At 35.7% G+C, this 23552-nt stretch overlaps 1 protein-coding gene across 7 annotated transcripts in view; it reads right to left on the bottom strand.

The window, feature by feature from the left end:
* Positions 1-23552, bottom strand: part of LOC117411924 (protein diaphanous homolog 2-like) — a 403755-nt gene that overhangs the window by 80816 nt on the left and 299387 nt on the right. For all 7 annotated transcript variants that reach the window (XM_058989329.1, XM_058989330.1, XM_058989334.1 and 4 more), the window contains one exon: positions 6999-7123. In XM_058989329.1, the coding sequence (XP_058845312.1) occupies positions 6999-7123 (125 nt within the window). The remainder of the gene's footprint in view (positions 1-6998; positions 7124-23552) is intronic.

The raw sequence follows: 23552 nt of genomic DNA on the forward strand, positions 1-23552 counted from the left end.
TTACTTCCACTGAGTTCAAGTCATGTTCCAGATGCTCTCTCTTTTAATAATTGAATTATTGTAATAAAATGCATTTATTCACGGTGAAGGAGCATTGTAATTAATTATATAACGTGTGTTAATGATTATTTGACTGTACATTTAGACCGTATTAAAACTTGCAAAACATATATAAATTCATTAGCATTCCAGTTTAGTTTAGTAATTTTTAACAGAATGAGTGAACAAACACTGTTTGCCTATACAGGGAGGGAGTGTCGGGAACAGGCTACATGTGACAGTTAGTGGTATTATTTATTTGTTATAAGGCATGTTTTCCAATTCGTCTTCATTTTGTTTGTTTTTTTCAATATTGTTATGTGTAATTGCGTTAAGCAAATCTAAATCAACTGTGTTATCAGCCGTTAGTAGTAGGTTTGTGTGTGTAAAAAAAGGTACTGTAAAACTATAATCTGCAATATGTATCTGCTGCATCACTGGATAGAAAATAAAGTGCTGCCTTAGCCGTTTTTATTGTTTGCAAAAATTCTGTATTGTAAATATAATTAAACAGTATACATGTAGACACACGCTTGCATAACGGAGGGGCCTCTTTTTCTTCAGCTAACTAAAATAAAATATCATTCAAAACATTACATTTTTCTTCAGCTAACTTAAATAAAAAAAACACTCAGTAAGTTGCCTTTGTTAGTCTGAAACTTGAAAGCGACAGAATTTCAGAAGATATTTGCAGCTACGTATAGTACACCTGAGGCAGTGAGCATGTAACAAAAGTCACAACATGTTCTGTAACACTTAACAAAAGTTTCCAAAGCAGTAAGCATCAAGTACTGAAGATCTACTCTCACATAGTGACCTTTCTGTAGCAGAAACATACCCCCTAAATGAATTAATTAATCAATTAATTAATTAATTAAAATCTAAAATGTGCATTTGACCTTAACAAAGCTATAATCTAGACAGCAACGTCCATGGGAATGAAGGGTTATGAAGTTGCATTCAACAGACAGGGAAAGGCTGTCAATTCACTAATTAAATCCAATTAGTTTTTCTTTTTTGTAAACTGATAGTTCATTAAAATGCCTTGGGGTTCACAAGTGCACTAAATAATTACTAATGCACCAAACAATTAGTTTGGACACACAGTATGCCATCAAGAAGGGACCAAACGGAGCACAATGGAGAAAATTAAACAATGCAAATGTGTAGTGCCCTATATGGTTTTAACATAACATAAGCATATTCTGAAAATAACAATAGCTTGAATATGTCAAATATATATCACCTTACTGCTGCGTGTTATATCAGGGAGACTGACAAGCAGGTTTTAAAGCAGGGTTTGACCACATGTATAGCACAGAAAATCAACAGCTTAAATGAGATTCAAAACCAGGATTGTATTCTTACTGCATTTCTTTTAAATGATCTAGCCCCGGAGAGATCTTTGTCGGTAACCTCTAACCATCCCCACAAACACACACATACGCAAACTCACCCGTTCTCACATATTAAAATGCAGGGGAAAAGCTCCCTGTTAAACAATGTCTGAATTCTAGCAAATTAAAAAGGTCATGAAATGAATTTCTGCATAAACTGTAAAATAATCAGCATGAGTTTCTATTACGGTCCCTGAAAGTGCTCAACACAGGTTTTAATGAACTGGTCAATTATACATTTCCATGCTAGCTTTCACACGGACTCTCCTGTCTCATGCCCTATCCCTCCCTCATTATATTTCTGTATAAATCTTTACTGCCTGGGTCTTTCTCTGAGCCAGCGTTTTAATATGCTTCCCGCTGGAGCATCTTACCCTTTCCCAGCGAGTCATAATTTTCCTATTTTGAAATCTCAGAAAAAAACAAATGACTTGTTTTGCACAAGTTCCCATTTCTAGTGTGAATAATCAGTGACTTAATTCACAGTTAACTATAATGGAAAAAATAGACCATATATATTATTCAGTAAGTCCATGGAGAAATAAAATGTACCAAATGTATTGATTCTTATCGGAGCTCTGAGATGGAATTACATTGGTAAACATGGCATGTCTTTTAATACATATACTGTTAACCTTAGTTTGTGGGAAAATTTGAGATATGTTAGTTTGAGACGGTAATACCAATGTGAAATATATAGTAGAGAACCTACATATACACATTTCCATGTACATATACAGTGTTTAATACTGGGTACTATTTTATTAACGACTTTGTGCATATGTTTTGTCTGAGGACCTTTTCAATATAATGTACAGACCCTTTTTTCCAAACTACTCTTTTAATCAAAGTTGTATTGAGTGGGCTATGACAGATCTCCCTTTAAAGATTTCATATTGAATAATTCAGTTCTAGATAACTGGGGGTCATTTACCTCTCTGTTAATTCATGGCCTACTCACTATAATTTAACTTGACTTGGTGCTTAGTTCTCCTGGCAGACACAATCTGGACGTATTAAGCCCAAAGACTCATTGTAGGAAAATATAGTTTTTAACTTTCAGAAAGTTTACACGGCTTGTACTTTTCAAGGAAGGCCCCTTAGGCATTGGGACAGAACTAGAAGATGGTGGATGGCCAGTGAAGTGCATATCTCATGGGGTAGGGTGCACCTGCAGACACAGCAATTGTTTTTATATATCAGATTTTTATTGATGTGTTTATGTATTTAGTTGTGCTTCATGCCTTAAAGGTACTGAAATCAAACTGCTGAAACAGACATTTAATAAAAGTAGCAGTTTGTATTATATATATATATATATATATATATATATATATATATATATATATATATATATATATATATATATATATATATATATGTGTGTGTGTGTGTGTGCCTGTGAACGCCGTACCTCGTGGGATTATTTCCAACCCACTGAACCGACACGGCATGATTTCATTAGTTTCATCTTATGTGTTTTACTGATATCACTCCACTGTAGTGTTCTGACAGCGAGAGAAGTTACTTCAAGAATATTTCAGCACCGCTCGTTATAGAAGTCATAAATTCATTCTTTTTCTTTTCTCCTTTTCCCCTGAATGTAACAACTGATCGATAAGTTGATTGATTGTTTTGTAATAACTACACTCTAACCGGACTGAACCAATCTTTTTTTTTTTTTTCCTGGACAGAGCGCTACATTGTTACACAGTACTCCTCTTTCTTTCGGTGGCAGGCTCTCTGTGACAGCACACAGCTGTATTTCTCTTCGATTCTCAGCTGGCAGATTTGTCTTCTCAGTGCTCTGCTGGGTAGACACTATTTATTGGTACAGCTGAGAGTAAGGGCTGTTGGGGAAGGGAAAGGGAGGGGAGGGAGGGTTACCTTTAATTATGCTATCCACACAGCAGTGAACCCGAGGACTGACTTCATGTTTGTTAAAATGATTAATGTTCTGACATCCTTAGACTTTCTCCTTCTAAAACAATCAAGTACCTGCACTGGCAACCTGAATCATTCTTTATGAAGGTTTTTTTTCCCTCTCATCATCTTTGAAACAAAAAAAAGTAGTCTTGGCACTGTCCATTTAAAGAATGTTTTCTCCTTCCAGTTATAAAAAAGACAACAGAAGCCTTCCTTAGGATCCGTTCTGTAGGTAGACTCCTTAATAAAGTGGGAATTATAAATAAAGTAGCTGTTCATGCTAATTTTAATGAATTACTTCTTCAAACCAGAATCAAGTTAAGTTTGATTGAATTTAATATTACCCTCTGGATAACAATATTTATACAAATCCATTGACTAAAAAAATGCGGCTGTTTAGAATCCTGGCGGCTTGAGTTTTTCAGTTCAAATGTCAATTATCCCCAAGGCAAGATTGAAACTGGGGACACTCTACTGGGTGTGTCTCCTTTACACCCCTGCCAGCCCCTATTTGTTAGCCACTTCCAATCCAAAGAGACCCTCAGGGGTTAAATGGCCCATGGGAACTGACAGGTTAAGCAGAATATCAAAGAATGAATTATTGCATTTACTGTTGTTGCTGGAGACGAATGAGACAAGCCAACTCATCCATCATCTCATAGTTAGGTATTCCAGGGCCCCAAACTTCTTTACTCCCATATGAGCCAGTCCCTGAACTAATACAAGCCCTCACGGGCCATGTCACTTAATGAAGAGTATCGCTAGATTATATTGGGCACGCAATTTGTGGAAATACTCATTCATGAAATACGGGTCTCCTGTGGCTCATATTTCATGTAAAAGCCTTCGAGAGTCCCATTAGTTCTTTGAAATCCCACTTAACTGCTGAACATACACCCTTATCAGGAAAGTGCACATATTTACCTAATGGAAACCAAGACATACCCCATCCTGTCCTTCCGTAGGGAGAGCTCCAATTACAAGGATATGTTAAAAGCCAAGTTTAACAATGAATTGGTGAACTTACCGCACAATGTAATTAATTTCTAAGGCCAGTATCCACCTACAGTATCTGACACTTGAATTGTCAATGTACCGTACCTACCAGCTATGTTCACATACACAATATAGACATATAAAGGACGGGTGACACTAAGGAGAATATATATACCCACAGAACCTTCTGAACATAGAACACATTATAAAACACCATCCAATTTAAATAACTAATGCATTGCAGGCAGAGCTGGCTATCCAGTATAAGGCTGTTCTTCATCTCAGTCTGAGATTTTACATCTTTAACGTTAAAGATTTTAAGTCCAGTACACACAGCTAACACAACCAGTTTAATTAACTGATTGAAGTGAAATATATAGAGCAAGTACAATTTAAATATAGACAAGATTAAATAGTACTAATAATGCTACAAGAAGAAGGTTTAGATTGTACCTACACTTTTGTTACATCATTTAATACATGTACAAACAACATTATATTATTAAGAATTTAGTTAAATACATGTAGTTCCATCCTCACAGCATGCTAAGTGCATGATGTTAATATTAGCGAATTGGTAACTGTATTTTGAAGTGTATAATAATAATAATAATAATAATAATAATAATAATAATAATAATAATAATAATAATAATAATTATTATTATTATTTGTTTTCAGCATCTAACCATTTAAACCTACGGAAGAACTATTCAATAAAAAAAATATATAAAATCCATATGCTCTTTCACTGTTTCTCTGGCTCATACCAAGATAAGCTTGCTCCCAATATCAATTTCATTCACTACACAGGTACATGGAAATGGATAGGTCTGACACAGCTGAACAGCCCCCATTTCCACAAACCAGCTGCATGCCTGTGTTCCAGTTGGATGCAGGTGAACAGAGACAGGGAGATTTCTCTTTTTTTTCTCAATTCTTTTTTTATTTCTATTTTTTGCAATTGTTATAAGCATCAGGACTGAAGCTATATGAATGGCTGAGAAATTAAAATACCTGCCTGTGCTGTACAAGTGAACATCAGAAAAGTAAATAAGCTATTTACCAAAGCAGTGCATCTGTATTTCCAGTTTTACAGCTGGGTAAAATGAAAGCCACACAAAAGCAAAAGTCCCAGCCACACAACGAGTCAATGTGTAGTTTGGCAATTGGGTCACCTAACCCTCAGTGAATCTGCTAGTTGAAGGTGCCTCCTTCATGATGTGACTATGAGTCCTGCCACTTCAGAACCCAACCTTAACCCTGCCATTGTTGCCACGGTAGCTTGTATAGAGTATAGAGCTTGAACATATTTGTGCTTGCTGTATGCCACAACCCAACTCAAGCAAACCTCATTCCTGACATTAACCATATCAAGTTTCTACCTTACTTTATTCTCAACATACAGTTTATATCACCTGTTTGAAAATCATTATTATTATTATTATTTATTTCTTAGCAGACGCCCTTATCCAGGGCGACTTACAAGATATCACATTATTTTTTTTTTTACATACAATTACCCATTTATACAGTTGGGTTTTTACTGGAGCAATCTAGGTAAAGTACCTTGCTCAAGGATACAGCAGCAATGTCCCCCACTAGGGATTGAACCCACAACCCTCCGATCAATTTGTATCTCCCTTCAACGACATCAGTTCAAAACAAGCATATCAAAACTATTGACGTGCCTCAGCCACCTAATGTGACTCCCTTCAAAACATTAAAAAACATATATATGGTGTAACTATGTGCAAGCTGATGGACTAAACAAAGGTTAATAATAATAAATAGCGATCCTCTGTGTATGGATTATACACGCATAGCTCGTAAACTAGTCCCAGTATTCCCTCATACACATCCACCAAGATATATTTGCAGTCACTGTAGGTGTCTTACTGTTGTCTACATCGAGTTTAAAATGTATTCAAAGAGGTGAAGGTCAAGGTAATCCCATTTAAGAAGGTGGTCACTTACCTCTCTCAGGACGCACACAATCCTGTTAATAATAAACTATGATCAATTGTTAACCATGTAGAAGAGCAAGACAGTACAAGAGAAACCATCTGTAATGATCACCTTTGAGACAATGACAGCTGGCAATTTAAATATTATAAATCTTGGAAGTCACTTTTACGAACACTTAGGCTCAGGAACATCATCTTGTGCACAGAAAACAATGAAAAGATCTAGGCATGGGAAGTCCCACCACGAAAGCTGCTTTAAGACATCTGCTTGGTTTTACCAAGCTTTCATGAACCCCTGAATTTGGCAGTAATCTTTAATGCTATTTGTCCAAACTTTTGGTTTCTATTTGATACAATGACAAGAAATAATTTGAAAGTCTACAGCAGGGTTTGAGGTGTTCATATAAACTATTTCACTCAAGGCATACAGAATAAGCAACCAACGAGGAAGCCCATAAAACACAAAACAACCCTTTCTATCAGCTTATGAAGCAGCATGTTTAAGGTGACATTTGCACCTCATGAATAGTTCTACAGTATCTGCAAAGTTTAGATGTTCACTACTTAGTTCCCTACATTTAGTTGCTGGGAAAAAAAACCCTATTTAGCTCTTAAATTGTTCCTAAAATACCATGTGTTAGGGAGAGAGGCTGAACTACCACAGAAAGGATATAATCATCTTTTGAACAAACTTATCAGGATCGTCATCATTCTTGGGGAAGTTTTTGATGTCATTCTCCAGGCGCTGGATCTGTCTCTCCATGGTGTCGAGACTGGCCTTCAGGATCTGGGCAGACACTAGAGAAGGAGAAAGAGAACCACACTGAGAAAGGCAGGCAGCGTATAGAATCGATACTAGCCAGGCGAGGTGAGTGATGGAGAGTACAGTTAATGCTTCTACTGTAGTATGGAATTAAACTGTACTGTAAATGAGGATGTAAAGCAATAACAAAATACAGATTATGTGCGTGCCTAGAATGAGTTCATAAACATTAACTTTTGACAGTAGATTGTATATCTGGCCTATTGTATATCTGGCCAAATGCTGGGAGAAGTCCAAAGACAAATCTACAGTTTTTAGGGTTGATTTTATCGATTAAAAACTTAATATTTAACCAAACGATATACTGCAGTATTCTTAATCATAGCTTCAAAGTGAAATTCTATAAGACCTGCTGCAATGCACTGTGGCCAAGCGATAAAGCAAATCTTCATGTATTGTATTTTTTTAAGTAATTTAATCAGTCTTGAAACGGAACTTAACCTACCACTGTGCAATTCTGTTGTCATCAAAGTAATATGAAGCACAACCAAATATGGAGTACTGATCTACTGGCTAGGGTTGTGGGTCATTAATCTGGCTATAATCAGCTATTAGTGAGAGGCTCAAGACTCCTTTCCTAGAGTATTCAAATAATCCTTTCATGTCAGAACTTCAAAGATCTTGTAGAGTCTGTAGGGATCAGTGGAAAAGGTAGCACAGACTTGTAATTATTGCACAGCTTTAGTAGTATTGGCACTTGCACATTAAAACAATATTCTTCTAAGTACCTATTTCAGTTAGGGAGATAGGGTCATTCAGCCAACATGCCCATGCAATCCGTGTCATCTCAAAGACTTTAAACAAAGATGCTCATTAATGTAGTGGTGATGGTTTTGCAATTTAGATATGGAATTATTAGAAGCTGGGATGAGAACAGAATTTGTGATCAATCAAAGGAGAGGAAAATGTATTTCGGTCGAGACTAAAGCTGAATGGGATCTGAATAACCAAGAAGGAAAGCTTGATTTTCTGCTGCTTACTTGCTAAAGCACTGCTTATTTGCTGAAGGAGATTTCCTATTGGAATCTGGGGCAATTTCAACGCTTTAGAGTAGAATTTTTGAAAATGGATGACAGCAAAGTTTGCCAATGTTGGATCAGGGCAGGAGGAACGTTTTCAACCAAGCTTTTTAGAACAAGCTTCAAGCGTCTTACAGTGTGATTACATGACTCATGCACCTTAACATCTTTAAATGGGTTGTCTACAAGGATGGCACAATTGTAGGGTTTTGGCTTTAAAGCTGCTCACAAACCGACAGCTTCATATTCTGAAAATCACTCCGTTCCAAAAACAAATACTGCTTACGAATCAGCCCAAAAGATGTTTTAATTAGGCCTGATGTATCTTTAGGATGCTGTGTGAGGTTTTTCCCAGCTGTCACTGGAGTCAGGAAAATTGGTAAACTGCACGGTTTCAAACAGCTACACCAGCTGCATTAGGAAACACAACTGTGGGTCAGGTATATCAAGGTATTTACACCAAAGTTTACACTGAAGGTAATTCAAATCGTCAATGTCACAAAATAGCAAACAACTAAATATATTAACCTTATTGGTAACTAGTTTTTTTAACATTAATAGTTGTATTTTTCTTTCTCAAAAAGGCCACCCAGGTATTCAGGTGTTCACGTAATAAGGGGACAATGTGTGATCTGGTATCTAAGGTGACCTACAGGAAGCGTTTAAGAACAGGTATCAAACTCACTAATCAAACTACACAATTGTTTTCTTGGAAAATATAGCTACTACAACACAGCTGCTGTAAATCTGAAACTCTTACTAACTGCTGCTGCTCCCTGCAGGACACCTCTGTTAAATGAGACATTTGTCACAGTGGGATAGCAATACTATTAGAAAAGAAGTGCAAAGCTGGTATCTCAGATTGGATTCCTATTTCATTAAAGATTTTTTATTTTTTTAAATACACATCTATACATACTGCATACATTTTCAAAATATAATTTACATTTATTAGGATCACACATGCAAATCCCTGTAGTGATTCCTAATTTTTGTTCCACTGTGCATTTCTGACATCATAATAAACTGAATCTGTAACTAAGCTTTCCCTACCCCTACCTCCAAACCCTACATACATTTAAAAAATATATATATATATGTGTGTGTGTGTGTACATTCTAGGATTTGGCTGACCGTGTAAAATACCTGATGTGTTAAATACTGCTTATATCTGGCTGGAGACAGCACCGTTCCACTATGACATTGCCTTTCAGAACACTGTTTGGTAAATCTGTTACAAAGAGTATTTATTTCAACTAGAATGGTTTCATTTAGCATGCTCCCATTTTTTGGCTCATAAAACAAAGTGTGAATGTGCAACACGAAATACCAAATCATCAGCTCTAATGTGAAGATGTCACCATTTTATTCAGCCATTTGTTCTTTCATCCCTCTGCTTCATTGCTTTCAAAGGTTAAAAAGGAGATTGAGATTTATTTGCCTGTGTTCGCAATAAAAGAGAAACATGTTTAATTGATCTATTTGCTCTGGGTAAATGATAGTGGTCTATGAGAAATTAAATGTATCAAAGGTAAGACTGTAATACAATCTATCATGAGGCACTGGCCCCAGGTGTCCCTTTCTGAGTGAGAGAAGTTTAGTCCTTTGGGTTACCCTTGTCATGTCCATTATTAGCAACAGGTGATGCAGTAACTAACAAAGCTGGTAAGTTATAAGACCCTTGTTAGATTAAGATTTCATTTCTGAGAAACAAAATAAGTATTACCTGCCATAGCAAGCTCTAACAGCCATTGCAGTGTCATTATAACAGGCCCATTACTTCCAGTCAGATGCACTTGCTCCCCACAACTGAAAACCTTTAGGGGGTAGGGAATAGCAGACACATACAGTATCTGCAAGGCAATTCGCGGTAGAATGAGCTCCAGACTCCACCAGCCCCAAAATCAAGGCAATGCAGTGCTTCAATGTCTCTGCTAATAAACTAGTTTACCATCTTTTGTGAAATCCAATAAAGAATGCTTTCAGTTCGTGCATGGTTTGTGATTAGGTTGAATTTACTGCAACCCGAATATTCCAAATGAGACAATGTTTTCAGTATAGGTAACACGGTCTGAAATGATGAAACAAATTCCTCTGAATTTCAGGAACTATTACTGATTTAGGTCACTAGTAGATAGAGACAGCAGCATTTCTGCATCCTCTAATGTGAATACATTTTACGAGAGAGAGAGAGAGAGAGAGAGAGAGAGAGAGAGAGAGAGAGAGAGAGAGAGAGGTGTAAGAGAGAAGTGTAAGAGATAGGCGATCAAGAGTACAAAAACTCAAATGTTTGGAAGAATATTGATTTGACCCCAGTGCTAGATTGCTCCCTCTTGTTGACAACCAAGCTTTCATCCCAGCAGCGGTGCAGTCAACCACTATATTGTTGTATAAACAAGCTACTTCCTTTGAATTTGACTCCATGAGTCAGATTCCCTGAGCGTTTATAAAAACACTTGCATACCCCCACCCCACAAGATTTAATTGAATTACATATATAAACATATTAAATACATTATTTGTAAGATAATGAACAAACTTACATAACAGAAAGTTTGCCCTTGTATATGGAAACATGCTAGCATTAGCAGAAATTGCTTTTATCGCTTTGCATCAGACATGTATCTAACAATATCTAACGTTATTTCCTGATTGCTACATCAAAGATACTGGATACCTCTATGCGTTACCATATTATTGTGACAGTTTCTGTAATTTGTAGTATTTCCATCTCTAATGTGCTACCTAATCTACCACTAACTCAGTCCCAGTATCTATTGTAAAGTTCTGTTCTGCACCCTGAGCTGTAAATACCATGTATACTGTATGCAGTCTACAATTCGCAGCAACAAGCATTCCTATTCACATTTATATAATTTTTAGACAACTTTGAAAAGAATACTTTCAGGGATCAATTCTGTGCATGAGGTAAGCTTTTCAACAATCCACACTCTAATGCAGCGATTCCCTAACAAAGGACTTGTGAGAAATGTGTTTTTTCCCAGATCTCAAACACAGACTGCAGCAGTGAAGAGCACTCATTAACGTCATTCTTGTAGGCCGCTTTGTAGAACTGTCAGAAACATAACTGTGAATTGAAACAGGCTTTCAAATCAATCAATCAAACCTTGACTGTATAATCAGTGACAACAGTTCCTCCTTTTAAAATGGGCGCTTTCCAAACAAGATTCACAAAAATACATTGCCTAGCCATTTCCTATTGACTACTCTATCTTAAACGTTGTTGTATCCTATTGTCTCCTGCAACTAGTACAGAACTAGTATAGAACAGATATATATATATATATATATATATATATATATATATATATATATATATATATATATATATTACTAGCACGCATTTTCTTGCAGTTATATTTAAAAAAAAAAAAAACATTCAAATGAGTTCCTCTCTATAAACACCACCTGTTTGTAGAGAACACATGTAGATGGTTCCGGCGGTGTTTGTTTTAAACAGGCTTATTGGCTCTATAAGATCCACACAGTATCCTGTCTAAAATCTGTAAAATGCATTAAGATTGCTTATTCCCGGTGCTGCTCATCTGTAAAAACTCCATCTCTCTCAATGTATGCCTCTTATCGGTTATCAAAGTTGTAATTGTTAATCGTCTGTCCCTCACTCCAAGCAAAGCAGTATCTCTCTTTCTCTGACACCTATCCTTCATTTCAAATGATTTGCTACAGAACAATTATGCAGCTAGAAACAAAACTGATATTCCCCACACAGGTTCCCCAAAGGAGACCATAAACACTGTTGCGTTGGTGATAATGCAATACTATTGTGAGGTGTTTCTTGGTGCAAGGACTGGACTCAATGACAAACTGCTCCTGCAATGAATGCACAAAAAGTTTTGCATCAGCTGTCAATTGTTTGTTTTAAGATAACAGATAAAAAGCTGACAAAACAGTTTAGCTTTTTAGATAAGGGCGACACAACATCAAAACATAAGCGACAATGGATGCATGACTAAATAACGAGGGGTTTTGGTTTAAACACAAGGTCTAAACAAGAATACACAGCACCAACTACGACTATTTAATAGGTTTTGAATGCAGGTATTCAATATTTAGAATAGCTACACTCAGATTCAAGGGTACTCAACATTCTTGTCTCAAATGTTTTGGTAAGAAAGAATACTTTTTATTGTGTGCTTTAAACATGCATGCAATCACTTAGCGCTTGTAGAAATTGCTGGTGGGCCGATCCCATGGATTTAATGCCACTGTTTAACAAATAAGTAGAACATGTAGCTTTCCAAATCTTTATCCCGCTGCCATGTAGTAACCTTGCCCAGGAGGTGACAAATGTTTTGTTCTCCACCAGACTTTTAAAACAAAATAAACTAATTTGGGCTACCCACCTTTCAACCAAACATAAGGTTAATGAAGCAATGTTAGACGCAAAGGCCCATAGTACAAAGTAGATCAAAAGTGAGGAGCAACATACCTGGATAAATTGCTCTCCTGGAATTAATCAAACATTAGAGCTAACTGCGTGCTTGCTGTGGAAATGAAGTATGTTACATACAATGTCTTTTTACTTCTTTGTATAGTGGTGAAGCTGTCACAAGGAACTCAGTTGAAACCATGTTAAAAGGTAAAGAGGTGCAAAGGTAATCTTTCAAACTGGTAGCTTTGAGGTGAAAGGCTTTGCTTCCCAGTGCATCACCCCACCACTCATTCCTGGTTATGCAATACAAGGGCCATAGATAGCCTTAGGCTGATCAGTCAACCTCTCTTAATTGAAAAGCCTCAGTGAAGAGGAGCAGGCATGCGGTGCATATAGCGTTTGGTGTTCGATGTGGAAAGCATATTCTCTTTCACCTTCAGAAAAACAGCAACAGTGAAAGGCAAAAGGTCAGACAGCGAGGACATGCCAATTCCAGGATCCCACGTTACGCAGGTGGGGGAGCTAAACATTCATCCAGTCAGTCGCTTCAGTTGACATGGGAATTGACAAGTCTGGCACTTTGCATCTGTGGAGGTACGGGCCCAGTGGGAGGCCAGCTTGAGCAGGAGACCCTGTTCACTTTATAAGCTGCCACAGGCTTGCAGCCACCTGGGACCTACACCAAATGCTGTTCAAGGTTTTATAAAGCTCATCACTTTACTGAAGAATGCTAGTGGTGTTGATGTTTCCAGTACTATAGAGCAACATTAATTGGATCTGATGCACCCATTTCTAGAGACACACACACACGCACACACACACACACACACACACACACACACACACAGAAAACAGTTTAATTCAAGCTTTGTAATCAACTTTTTATCAGGGTGGAGATATTTTAAGCAATATTTAATGCATTGTGTTAATGAGTATTTATGCCATCTTTAATTGCCTCTAGGTCTGATGGGTGATCTGTTGCCACACAGCTGCCCAGGTTATTTTTAGTTTTTTTTAACTAATGTGGAACCAATCCCAATTCATAAGCTACCTGTTATATTACAGGTAAAAACTACATTAATGCATTATTTATACTCAACAGTTTAATGGACTGTGGAACACAGTACAACAACATACATTAACTGGAGAGAATTATTGTATTTAATTTACTGCAAAGAGTAACGCTTATATTCTACAGCCAGCGGTGTTGGCATGGCCTTGGAATACATTATAAACTATCATTACTATTCCTTTCCATAGAACAATGATTTAATTTTTTTTTCTTTTTTTATTAAAGTTATGCACAATGTACCTCGGTCTCAGAACCTGAGTTAAAAGAAAACTTGTCAGCTGGCCCTGACTCCCAGCAATAATTCAAGGCTATAGGAGAACTGTTGTTTCTCTCCTCTCCCAACCAGCTCTAATGAAGCTGTTTTTAGCTCAGTTGCTCCCTCTCTCATTACTCCCCATCTCCACTTCCAGAACAGTATCAGAGAGCTGTGAAGTTGGACTGACTGGGGAATATTGTGAATGGTGTCTGTAAACACAAATAACCTGCATATTGCCATGGTTAAGCATGACTTTGACCAATGGGTTGTTGGAATAAACAGTATTTTAAAAGACTAAAAGTGAATGTATGAATTTAGTAGTACTAGTTATACCTGACTCGAATTTATGGTAATGATACAATAATTTGCACCTTGTCCTCTAACCACTATAATTACCAAATTGCTAAATGGAAAAGAAGGTTACAACCAGAACAAATCATAACTACATACATCAACAATATCTGGTGGACATACAGTAGGAACTACTCCCCAAAAGCACTGTGTTTAAATGTAGTTTTCCTGTGTTATAAGGATCCTAAGCCTCGTAAGGCAGAGTTTTATTGACTTTCTAAATTTTTTCTGAAGTACAAGCCTCCAAAAATGCACAGTTCCCTTCATTAGGTTAATGAGGATGACAGGACACTGGGTTTACACTATTGGCTTGAAATGTTTGTGGATAGAGGCATTTGACCTGTATTGAAGATGGATGGTGTCTCAAGTTATTGTAACAACTCCATTCTGCATCAAGAAAAACAGTACCCTTCACCTTGCAGTCATCCCTACCAAGAATGAAATGATTGATACCATAGTTCAAGTCAGCCATGTGGGATGGAAGCACAAGCCATGGATTAAAGCATACACATTATTTGCCAATTGCCACTGATACAATTCATCTATAAAATGCAATAACCATGAGGCCTGCCTTGTGTGGGGCACCCCTGAACAATCACAGTCTTGAACACATTTAAGCAGAATCTGGGTGTTGCCATGGCTACATTTTATAGATATTCTTTCCAAAACCTAACAAATTAATTTGGCATTCTGTAGTTACGATAAGAAATGTCAGGCTAAATATTCAGGAGAGAGAGAAAAAAAAAAAAAAAAAAAATCAAACCTTTTTTAGTTGGAAAGCGATAGGTTATCCCACATTATTATGATTTTCTGAGCCTCTAGGGAGAGTCTTGATGAACTAGCGACGTGCTTAGCTCATTGAGTCGTTTGGATGTTAGAGATCGCTGGCTTTGACAGAACACCACCAATTTGTTCCTCTATTTCAGTTTTAATTACAAGTTACAGGACGTCAGTGCCCTGTAGGGGCCAGAGATAATACAGAACTCAAAAAGAAACTACAAACCTAAGCCCAGCTTCATTACAATGCTTGTTTGTATAGTTGCCCAGTGCGTCATCATTAGGTAATCAATGAGGCTTTGTAATGAAGACTTTTGTTCGCTAGAATCTAGGTTGTCAATGAATAGCCAAACTACTTTGGTCTGTTTTTTTTTTCAATTGGGTGGCAAAGGTGATGTCGCAGTCCTCAATGTGCACAGCAGTCTTAAACTTATGCAGCTGTACAACAGCTAACAATTAGGTTTCAATGCAGCTTAATCCAACACGTACATATCACTATGGGAGGGGGGGGGGGGGGGGGGGTACAGCTAGATATTGTGAATATTTGCTATATAGCTATACTGTCTGCCTTTTAAAAGTTAAAATACATTGATATATGTAGTAAAAAGAAATGTTCTTTTGCACCCTATTAAAGATAGTAATGTGTAGATTTAAAGGGATTCACTTTTCATATTTCAATGGCCAGCTTGTGTGAAACAAAAAACATGCTACATTGACAATCCAGTGTAGTGGATTTTCACCTGCTTCAATGATTAAGGCAGGGACCCTGTTGTAGACGTGACAATATTGTATTTACAGTAATGGAGCTATACTGGAAAGCCAAGTCCTGATTTTCAGTACATCCCTATATAAATTTATATGATACACAAAATTTAAATTTTCTTATTTCTTATTTCACTGTAATAATTATCCTTTCATGTACGAAAGCTAAACCTCTGACATCAAGTTCACGCGAGAAAATACAGCTAAACAGTACAAACATAAACGCCCACCACGTTATTCTATCTGCATTTGTTATGTGTTTCACTAATTTAATCTATGCCTATTTATTATTTTTTATCGGTAACTGTAATAGAATTTCAACCAGACCTGGATAGCTGCCAATGAAGTCCTTTCATTTGATTGACTGGCTTGACCTCAATTTGTCGGAGCCTATTTTCAGCTGTAAAACTGAGTATAAGATATCTCACCTTCTGCCAGCCCCCCCCCCGCCCACACCCGACCCCCCCTTCACACACTCACAAACCCTGATGGAAACCAGATGGAGCTGGATGTCTCAGTTAGGCTAGCCCTGTATATGATAAATGGATAGATTGAAATGAAAATTATTCATATAAGGTGTTAGGCAGCCTTTGATTGACTGTTAGTACAAGCTGTATTGCCAAGTGAGGTGTAAGTGAATAGGTCACAGCCCTCTGAGCGCTATCAAGTGGGTGAAATATCTGTTATGTTGGGAGACAGCAGATCACAGAGACAAAAGCGAATGGTGAAAAAAATTTACTGTAATTTACTGCAATGTAAAGCTTGATAGACAATATTATCCACGCTCCATCATGCTTCATCAGGGGTCAACAATTACTGAAGAGAGAAAATGATTTAAATAGAAAATTAAACAGCTGGCATGGTGATTAGTGGGCACTACTGCCTCCAATCAAGCCGAGGTTCAGTGACTGAAAGCCAGTTCTAAGTTCAATGCGGCATGCAAGTTAAATTTAAACCTTTTGTACAAAGACCCATCGTTTTTCATTCGTTTTAATTTATTGAATTTTATCTAGACCTGAAGGACCATCCTGGCAGCTGTTCAGCTAGTTGGCCTCTCCCAAGCAGCCAACGACAGCTGTGCTAAACTATCAGGTGGTTTTGTAACATTGACGTCTAGGGGAAATTGTTACCACCAAACGTGACAGCACTAGAAACGATGGGCAAAAACTACCTGGAGTTGAACTTTATTCTCATGTCACCGAATATTCACTATACTACTTGTTCTACACTAAAAAACTGAATACCTTGAGCAGAGATTTCAAGCCTTATTTACCATAATTAATTTAATCTCCTTCCAGCAATTACTTATTTTACTATAGGCGTATTTATTTTACTTGCTCGCTAGCTAATACATTGCATAGTTATTTAAAGATTACTTGTCAATACCTACATAATCATGTCATTTACTCCATAATGATTCAACTTAAATTCCACAAAGCTAATGGTATCATTATTAAACTTTGAGTGCATAACAAATGTATAGGTCTCGAATTGCAGTTTTTTTTTTTTATAACAACACACATCATGAGAAGGGCCTCAATGGCCAGTTAATCAGGTCAGTCTTTAGGGGCAACAGCTGGTTTGGTTGGTTCATATGCAGTTGACAGGATGGCCTGGGGTCCAAGTAAACAGAGAAGTCATCATGAGGTGATCAATAAAGCTTGAAACAAGAACACACTGCTGATTCAGCAGTTCCCACAAGAACTGTACATGACAACAGAAATGCCCACAATGTATTTTGCTTTCAAATCCCACATCTTATATATATATATATATATATATATATATATATATATATATATATATATATATATATATATATTTTAGCTCAAAGAGCCAGCTGCCCAACGTTTCGATATGTTGTACATATCTTTCTCAAGGGAGCCTGTGTTTGAATCCAAACATTGGAGGTATTTATAGGTTTTTGACGGCATGACAACTACTTGTTATTGTTTACATTCAAATTCATGATTTATTCTTACATGATGTAATGGTGTTCTATATATTGTGACATCATTTTTACTTCTATCTTTGAATCTGTATTAATTCCAATTAACACTACTTTACATAAACTTATATTTTTATTAAGTCATGCAATGCTGGCTCTGAGGATCAGTCTAGATTTGGCCTCCCCAGCGCATCAGCATGCACAACTTTTGAATGAATTTTGTTTATTTATTTAAATGTTATATATTTATTGAAGTTAATTAGTTCATTCTTTTCTGTTGAGTCCCGCTGGCATAATCGTGTTCAGTCTATTTATCCATTTACTTTCTTTTATTCTTCTATATGTCGCATTGTCTAATTTGAGCTGTTCTAATACTACAAACTTTACATCATTTATGTCATGTCCCTGACTGGTGAAGTGCTGTACTATTGGTTCATTCATTTTTTTATTTCTAATTAACGAAAGGTGGTTCTGAATTCTTTTATATAAAGTAGTTCCAGTCTCTCCAACATATTTGATTTCATCACATTTTTCACAGGCTATTCCATAAACAACATTGCTATTTTTACAGTAGGTATTAGTTTTTAGTGGATATGTGGTGTTCTTATGTTTAATTATATTTTTACGTTTGTCTATGTGTTTACACACTTTACATCTACTAGTGCATATGTTAGTAGAACCTATTTTGTCAATTATTCTTTTATGTTTACTGTGAACTAAAATATCACCTAAATTAGCTTCTCTTTTGAATGCTACAACTGGGGCCTTAAGAAATACTTTTTTTAATTTTTCTGAATTATGTAGAATCCGCAAGTGTTTCCAAACTATCTTAGAAATATTGGGCAAAAGTTTAGAGTAAGTCATTATTAATGGGACTCTTTTGACCTTTTTATCTCTATTTTTATAATCTAGTAGATCATCTCTTTTTAGTTTATCCACTTTTCTTAACTCTGTCTCTATAATTCTTTCTTTGTATCCTCTTTTTTTAAGATTTGTTTTTAATACATTTCTTTGTTTTACATAGTCACTTTCTTTTGAGCATATTCTTCGTATTCTTATTCCTAGACCCTTTGGGATTGCCCTTTTAGTGTGTATCGGATGTGCAGAGGACATGTGTAAATACTGGTGCATGTCAGTAGGTTTACAGAAGAGGTCAGTCTCAATTGAACCTTCTTCAAGTTTTACTATGGTATCTAAAAATTCTATTTCTTTCCTTGTCCATCGAAGGTCCACCTTAATATTACTGTGTATTTCATTTGCCATTTTATGAAACTGGAAAAGAGATTCTTCTCCATGTGTCCAAACCCCAAAAATATCATCTACAAACCGAATGTATTCTAAAGGTTCTCTTTCTGATTTTCTAAGTAATTGTTCTTCCCATTTCCCCATGTATGTACTGGCAAAATGCATTCCTAATTTAGATCCTATTGCGGTACCATCGTTTTGTTTGTAATTCTTATCAACAAATGTAAAATAACTGTTTTCTAAAACTATGTTGATCATGTTCAGTACCTCTGCTGTAGGTATTGATTTATCTAGTCTATTATCTAGTGCTTTTTGACAAGCTTCTAAAGTTTCTTTACGAGGGACACTTGGGTACAAGGATTTTACATCCATGCAAAATAAAATTGTATTCTCTGGAAGGTTGTGTTTTATTGATTCAAGTCTTTTTAAAAATTGTGTTGTATCCTTAACATAGCTTGGTAATTTCTCAACGTGCGACCTAAGTTGTTTTTCTGCTATTTCAGCTATTATGTGTGTTGGATTATCAATCGTGCTGACTATCATTCGCATAGGGTGATTTTCTTTGTGCATTTTAGGATCTCCTCTTGCTAGGCCTGTTCTTGCATTATGTGGCTGCATGTATTTTTTTTAATTCTTTTGATATAATGCCTTTATTGTATAGTCTCTCCGCAATTTCCTTAACCTCTTTTACCGATTTATTGATCTTATTGCTTTTAACTTCTTCATATGTATATGTATTATTTAATTCACATTCTACAGATTTCATATAGTCATCTGTGTTCATTATCACTATTCCTGAGCCTTTATCTGCTGGTCTTATCATTATATCATCATCATTTAACAACTCAGTCATAGCTTGTTCTTCAATATTGGTTAAATTAAGTTTACATCTTTTCTTTAGTCCTACTATTATTTCTTGTTTAACTACTTCAATATACACATCTAACCATTTATCTCTTCCATCCGGAGGAGTCCATGTGCTTGTACTATTAACCTTAATCCCATGTTCATAATTACCCTCTGAATCCGAGATATTTTCATTGAAAAAATATTCTGCTAATCTCATGCGTCTCTCCCACTCCTTTAATTCAGTGGCCAGTTTATCTTTATCGATGTATCTTTTAGTCGGTATAAATTTAAGTCCTTTACTCAGTACCGCTTTTTGGGATGTGGTTAAAGTTTTACTTGATAAATTGAATACTATGTCTTCTGTCTTATCTTTTGTGTATTTGGTACCATGTCTATCTTTGGGTCTCCTATCTTTCTGTTTTGAATTCTCTGTCCTATTCATGTTTAACTCTCTATTTTGCATTTTATTATTTACCTTAACCTGGTTTATTTTTACTGTTTTAGATTTATTTTGATTATCTTTCTTAATTATACCACAGTATTCAGATTTTCTTCCGGTTTCATTGTCTTTAAATACAATAACTGAGAAATGGTTATTGTTGTATAAAAGATTAATTGGATCGTTCTTATTTTTAATATATTCTATTGTGCCTTCGTATTTAAAACAGTCCTTATTCTTTAAGTCTATGTATATGTGTATGGGCCTATTTAGGAGGTCTACAGCTGCCAGAACTTCTGCCTCTGTAGCCCAAGAATCTATACTCCCATCACTTAATTTCATTTTTTCAATATGGGTCACTGAGTCGATGTACATTTCATATTGTTTTATATTGCTTTCCATTAGTTCTATTACATTATGTCTAATTGTTCGATGGTCATTTTGTGAACTGTATAAAACTACAGCTAAACATCTAAAGAAACAGTTCCCGTCCTTCTCTATTTGAACTATGTTGTAGTCGTCATAACTCTTATACTCGCATTGCTCAAGCATTCTATTCGAAAGTGTTTCAGCAGTGTTTTCCTTATTCTCTGATTTGTTATGATTTGAAATTTTAATGTTTTCTAGACCTATTCTATTTTGTAATCCCGGTTGACTTGTTAATTTGTGTAATTTCATTATCTTTTTGTTGTTCAAATGTTCTAGTGTTTTGTTCTCAAAGTTGTCTACTTTACGAAGTAACTGTCTCATTTCTGATGGAGGGAACATGCAATTTATGTCATTTATTACTATCTCTATTTCATTACTTATTTCTCTAATTCGTCTTGCCGATGTTAATTTAGCTTCCTGCATTACCTTAAACGAAGTCTCTTTTAATATCTGATTTACATTTAATCTTTCTGCTTCAGTAGTCTTCATGTTTACGCTTAGTTTTATTTTAAAGCCAGTTGGAACTACTGCATTATCTATACAAGTATCTATAAAGTTTTGATGAGAACGATACTTAGCTCTCTGTGCCGTCAGTCTCTTAAGTTTATTATCCACCTGTCTTGCCCTCCTGGATTGATGTAATACTCCAGTCCGCCTCTCACTTCCTCCATTCATTTCCTTTGTAGGATGATATTATGTATAAAATACAATAATATATTTTAGCTCAAAGAGCCAGCTGCCCAACGTTTCGATATGTTGTACATATCTTTCTCAAGGGAGCCTGTGTTTGAATCCAAACATTGGAGGTATTTATAGGTTTTTGACGGCATGACAACTACTTGTTATTGTTTACATTCAAATTCATGATTTATTCTTACATGATGTAATGGTGTTCTATATATTGTGACATCATTTTTACTTCTATCTTTGAATCTGTATTAATTCCAATTAACACTACTTTACATAAACTTATATTTTTATTAAGTCATGCAATGCTGGCTCTGAGGATCAGTCTAGATTTGGCCTCCCCAGCGCATCAGCATGCACAACTTTTGAATGAATTTTGTTTATTTATTTAAATGTTATATATTTATTGAAGTTAATTAGTTCATTCTTTTCTGTTGAGTCCCGCTGGCATAATCGTGTTCAGTCTATTTATCCATTTACTTTCTTTTATTCTTCTATATGTCGCATTGTCTAATTTGAGCTGTTCTAATACTACAAACTTTACATCATTTATGTCATGTCCCTGACTGGTGAAGTGCTGTACTATTGGTTCATTCATTTTTTTATTTCTAATTAACGAAAGGTGGTTCTGAATTCTTTTATATAAAGTAGTTCCAGTCTCTCCAACATATTTGATTTCATCACATTTTTCACAGGCTATTCCATAAACAACATTGCTATTTTTACAGTAGGTATTAGTTTTTAGTGGATATGTGGTGTTCTTATGTTTAATTATATTTTTACGTTTGTCTATGTGTTTACACACTTTACATCTACTAGTGCATATGTTAGTAGAACCTATTTTGTCAATTATTCTTTTATGTTTACTGTGAACTAAAATATCACCTAAATTAGCTTCTCTTTTGAATGCTACAACTGGGGCCTTAAGAAATACTTTTTTTAATTTTTCTGAATTATGTAGAATCCGCAAGTGTTTCCAAACTATCTTAGAAATATTGGGCAAAAGTTTAGAGTAAGTCATTATTAATGGGACTCTTTTGACCTTTTTATCTCTATTTTTATAATCTAGTAGATCATCTCTTTTTAGTTTATCCACTTTTCTTAACTCCGTCTCTATAATTCTTTCTTTGTATCCTCTTTTTTTAAGATTTGTTTTTAATACATTTCTTTGTTTTACATAGTCACTTTCTTTTGAGCATATTCTTCGTATTCTTATTCCTAGACCCTTTGGGATTGCCCTTTTAGTGTGTATCGGATGTGCAGAGGACATGTGTAAATACTGGTGCATGTCAGTAGGTTTACAGAAGAGGTCAGTCTCAATTGAACCTTCTTCAAGTTTTACTATGGTATCTAAAAATTCTATTTCTTTCCTTGTCCATCGAAGGTCCACCTTAATATTACTGTGTATTTCATTTGCCATTTTATGAAACTGGAAAAGAGATTCTTCTCCATGTGTCCAAACCCCAAAAATATCATCTACAAACCGAATGTATTCTAAAGGTTCTCTTTCTGATTTTCTAAGTAATTGTTCTTCCCATTTCCCCATGTATGTACTGGCAAAATGCATTCCTAATTTAGATCCTATTGCGGTACCATCGTTTTGTTTGTAATTCTTATCAACAAATGTAAAATAACTGTTTTCTAAAACTATGTTGATCATGTTCAGTACCTCTGCTGTAGGTATTGATTTATCTAGTCTATTATCTAGTGCTTTTTGACAAGCTTCTAAAGTTTCTTTACGAGGGACACTTGGGTACAAGGATTTTACATCCATGCAAAATAAAATTGTATTCTCTGGAAGGTTGTGTTTTATTGATTCAAGTCTTTTTAAAAATTGTGTTGTATCCTTAACATAGCTTGGTAATTTCTCAACGTGCGACCTAAGTTGTTTTTCTGCTATTTCAGCTATTATGTGTGTTGGATTATCAATCGTGCTGACTATCATTCGCATAGGGTGATTTTCTTTGTGCATTTTAGGATCTCCTCTTGCTAGGCCTGTTCTTGCATTATGTGGCTGCATGTATTTTTTTTAATTCTTTTGATATAATGCCTTTATTGTATAGTCTCTCCGCAATTTCCTTAACCTCTTTTACCGATTTATTGATCTTATTGCTTTTAACTTCTTCATATGTATATGTATTATTTAATTCACATTC

Source organism: Acipenser ruthenus, chromosome 16, assembly GCF_902713425.1.
Source record: "Acipenser ruthenus chromosome 16, fAciRut3.2 maternal haplotype, whole genome shotgun sequence".
NCBI lineage: Eukaryota > Metazoa > Chordata > Actinopteri > Acipenseriformes > Acipenseridae > Acipenser > Acipenser ruthenus.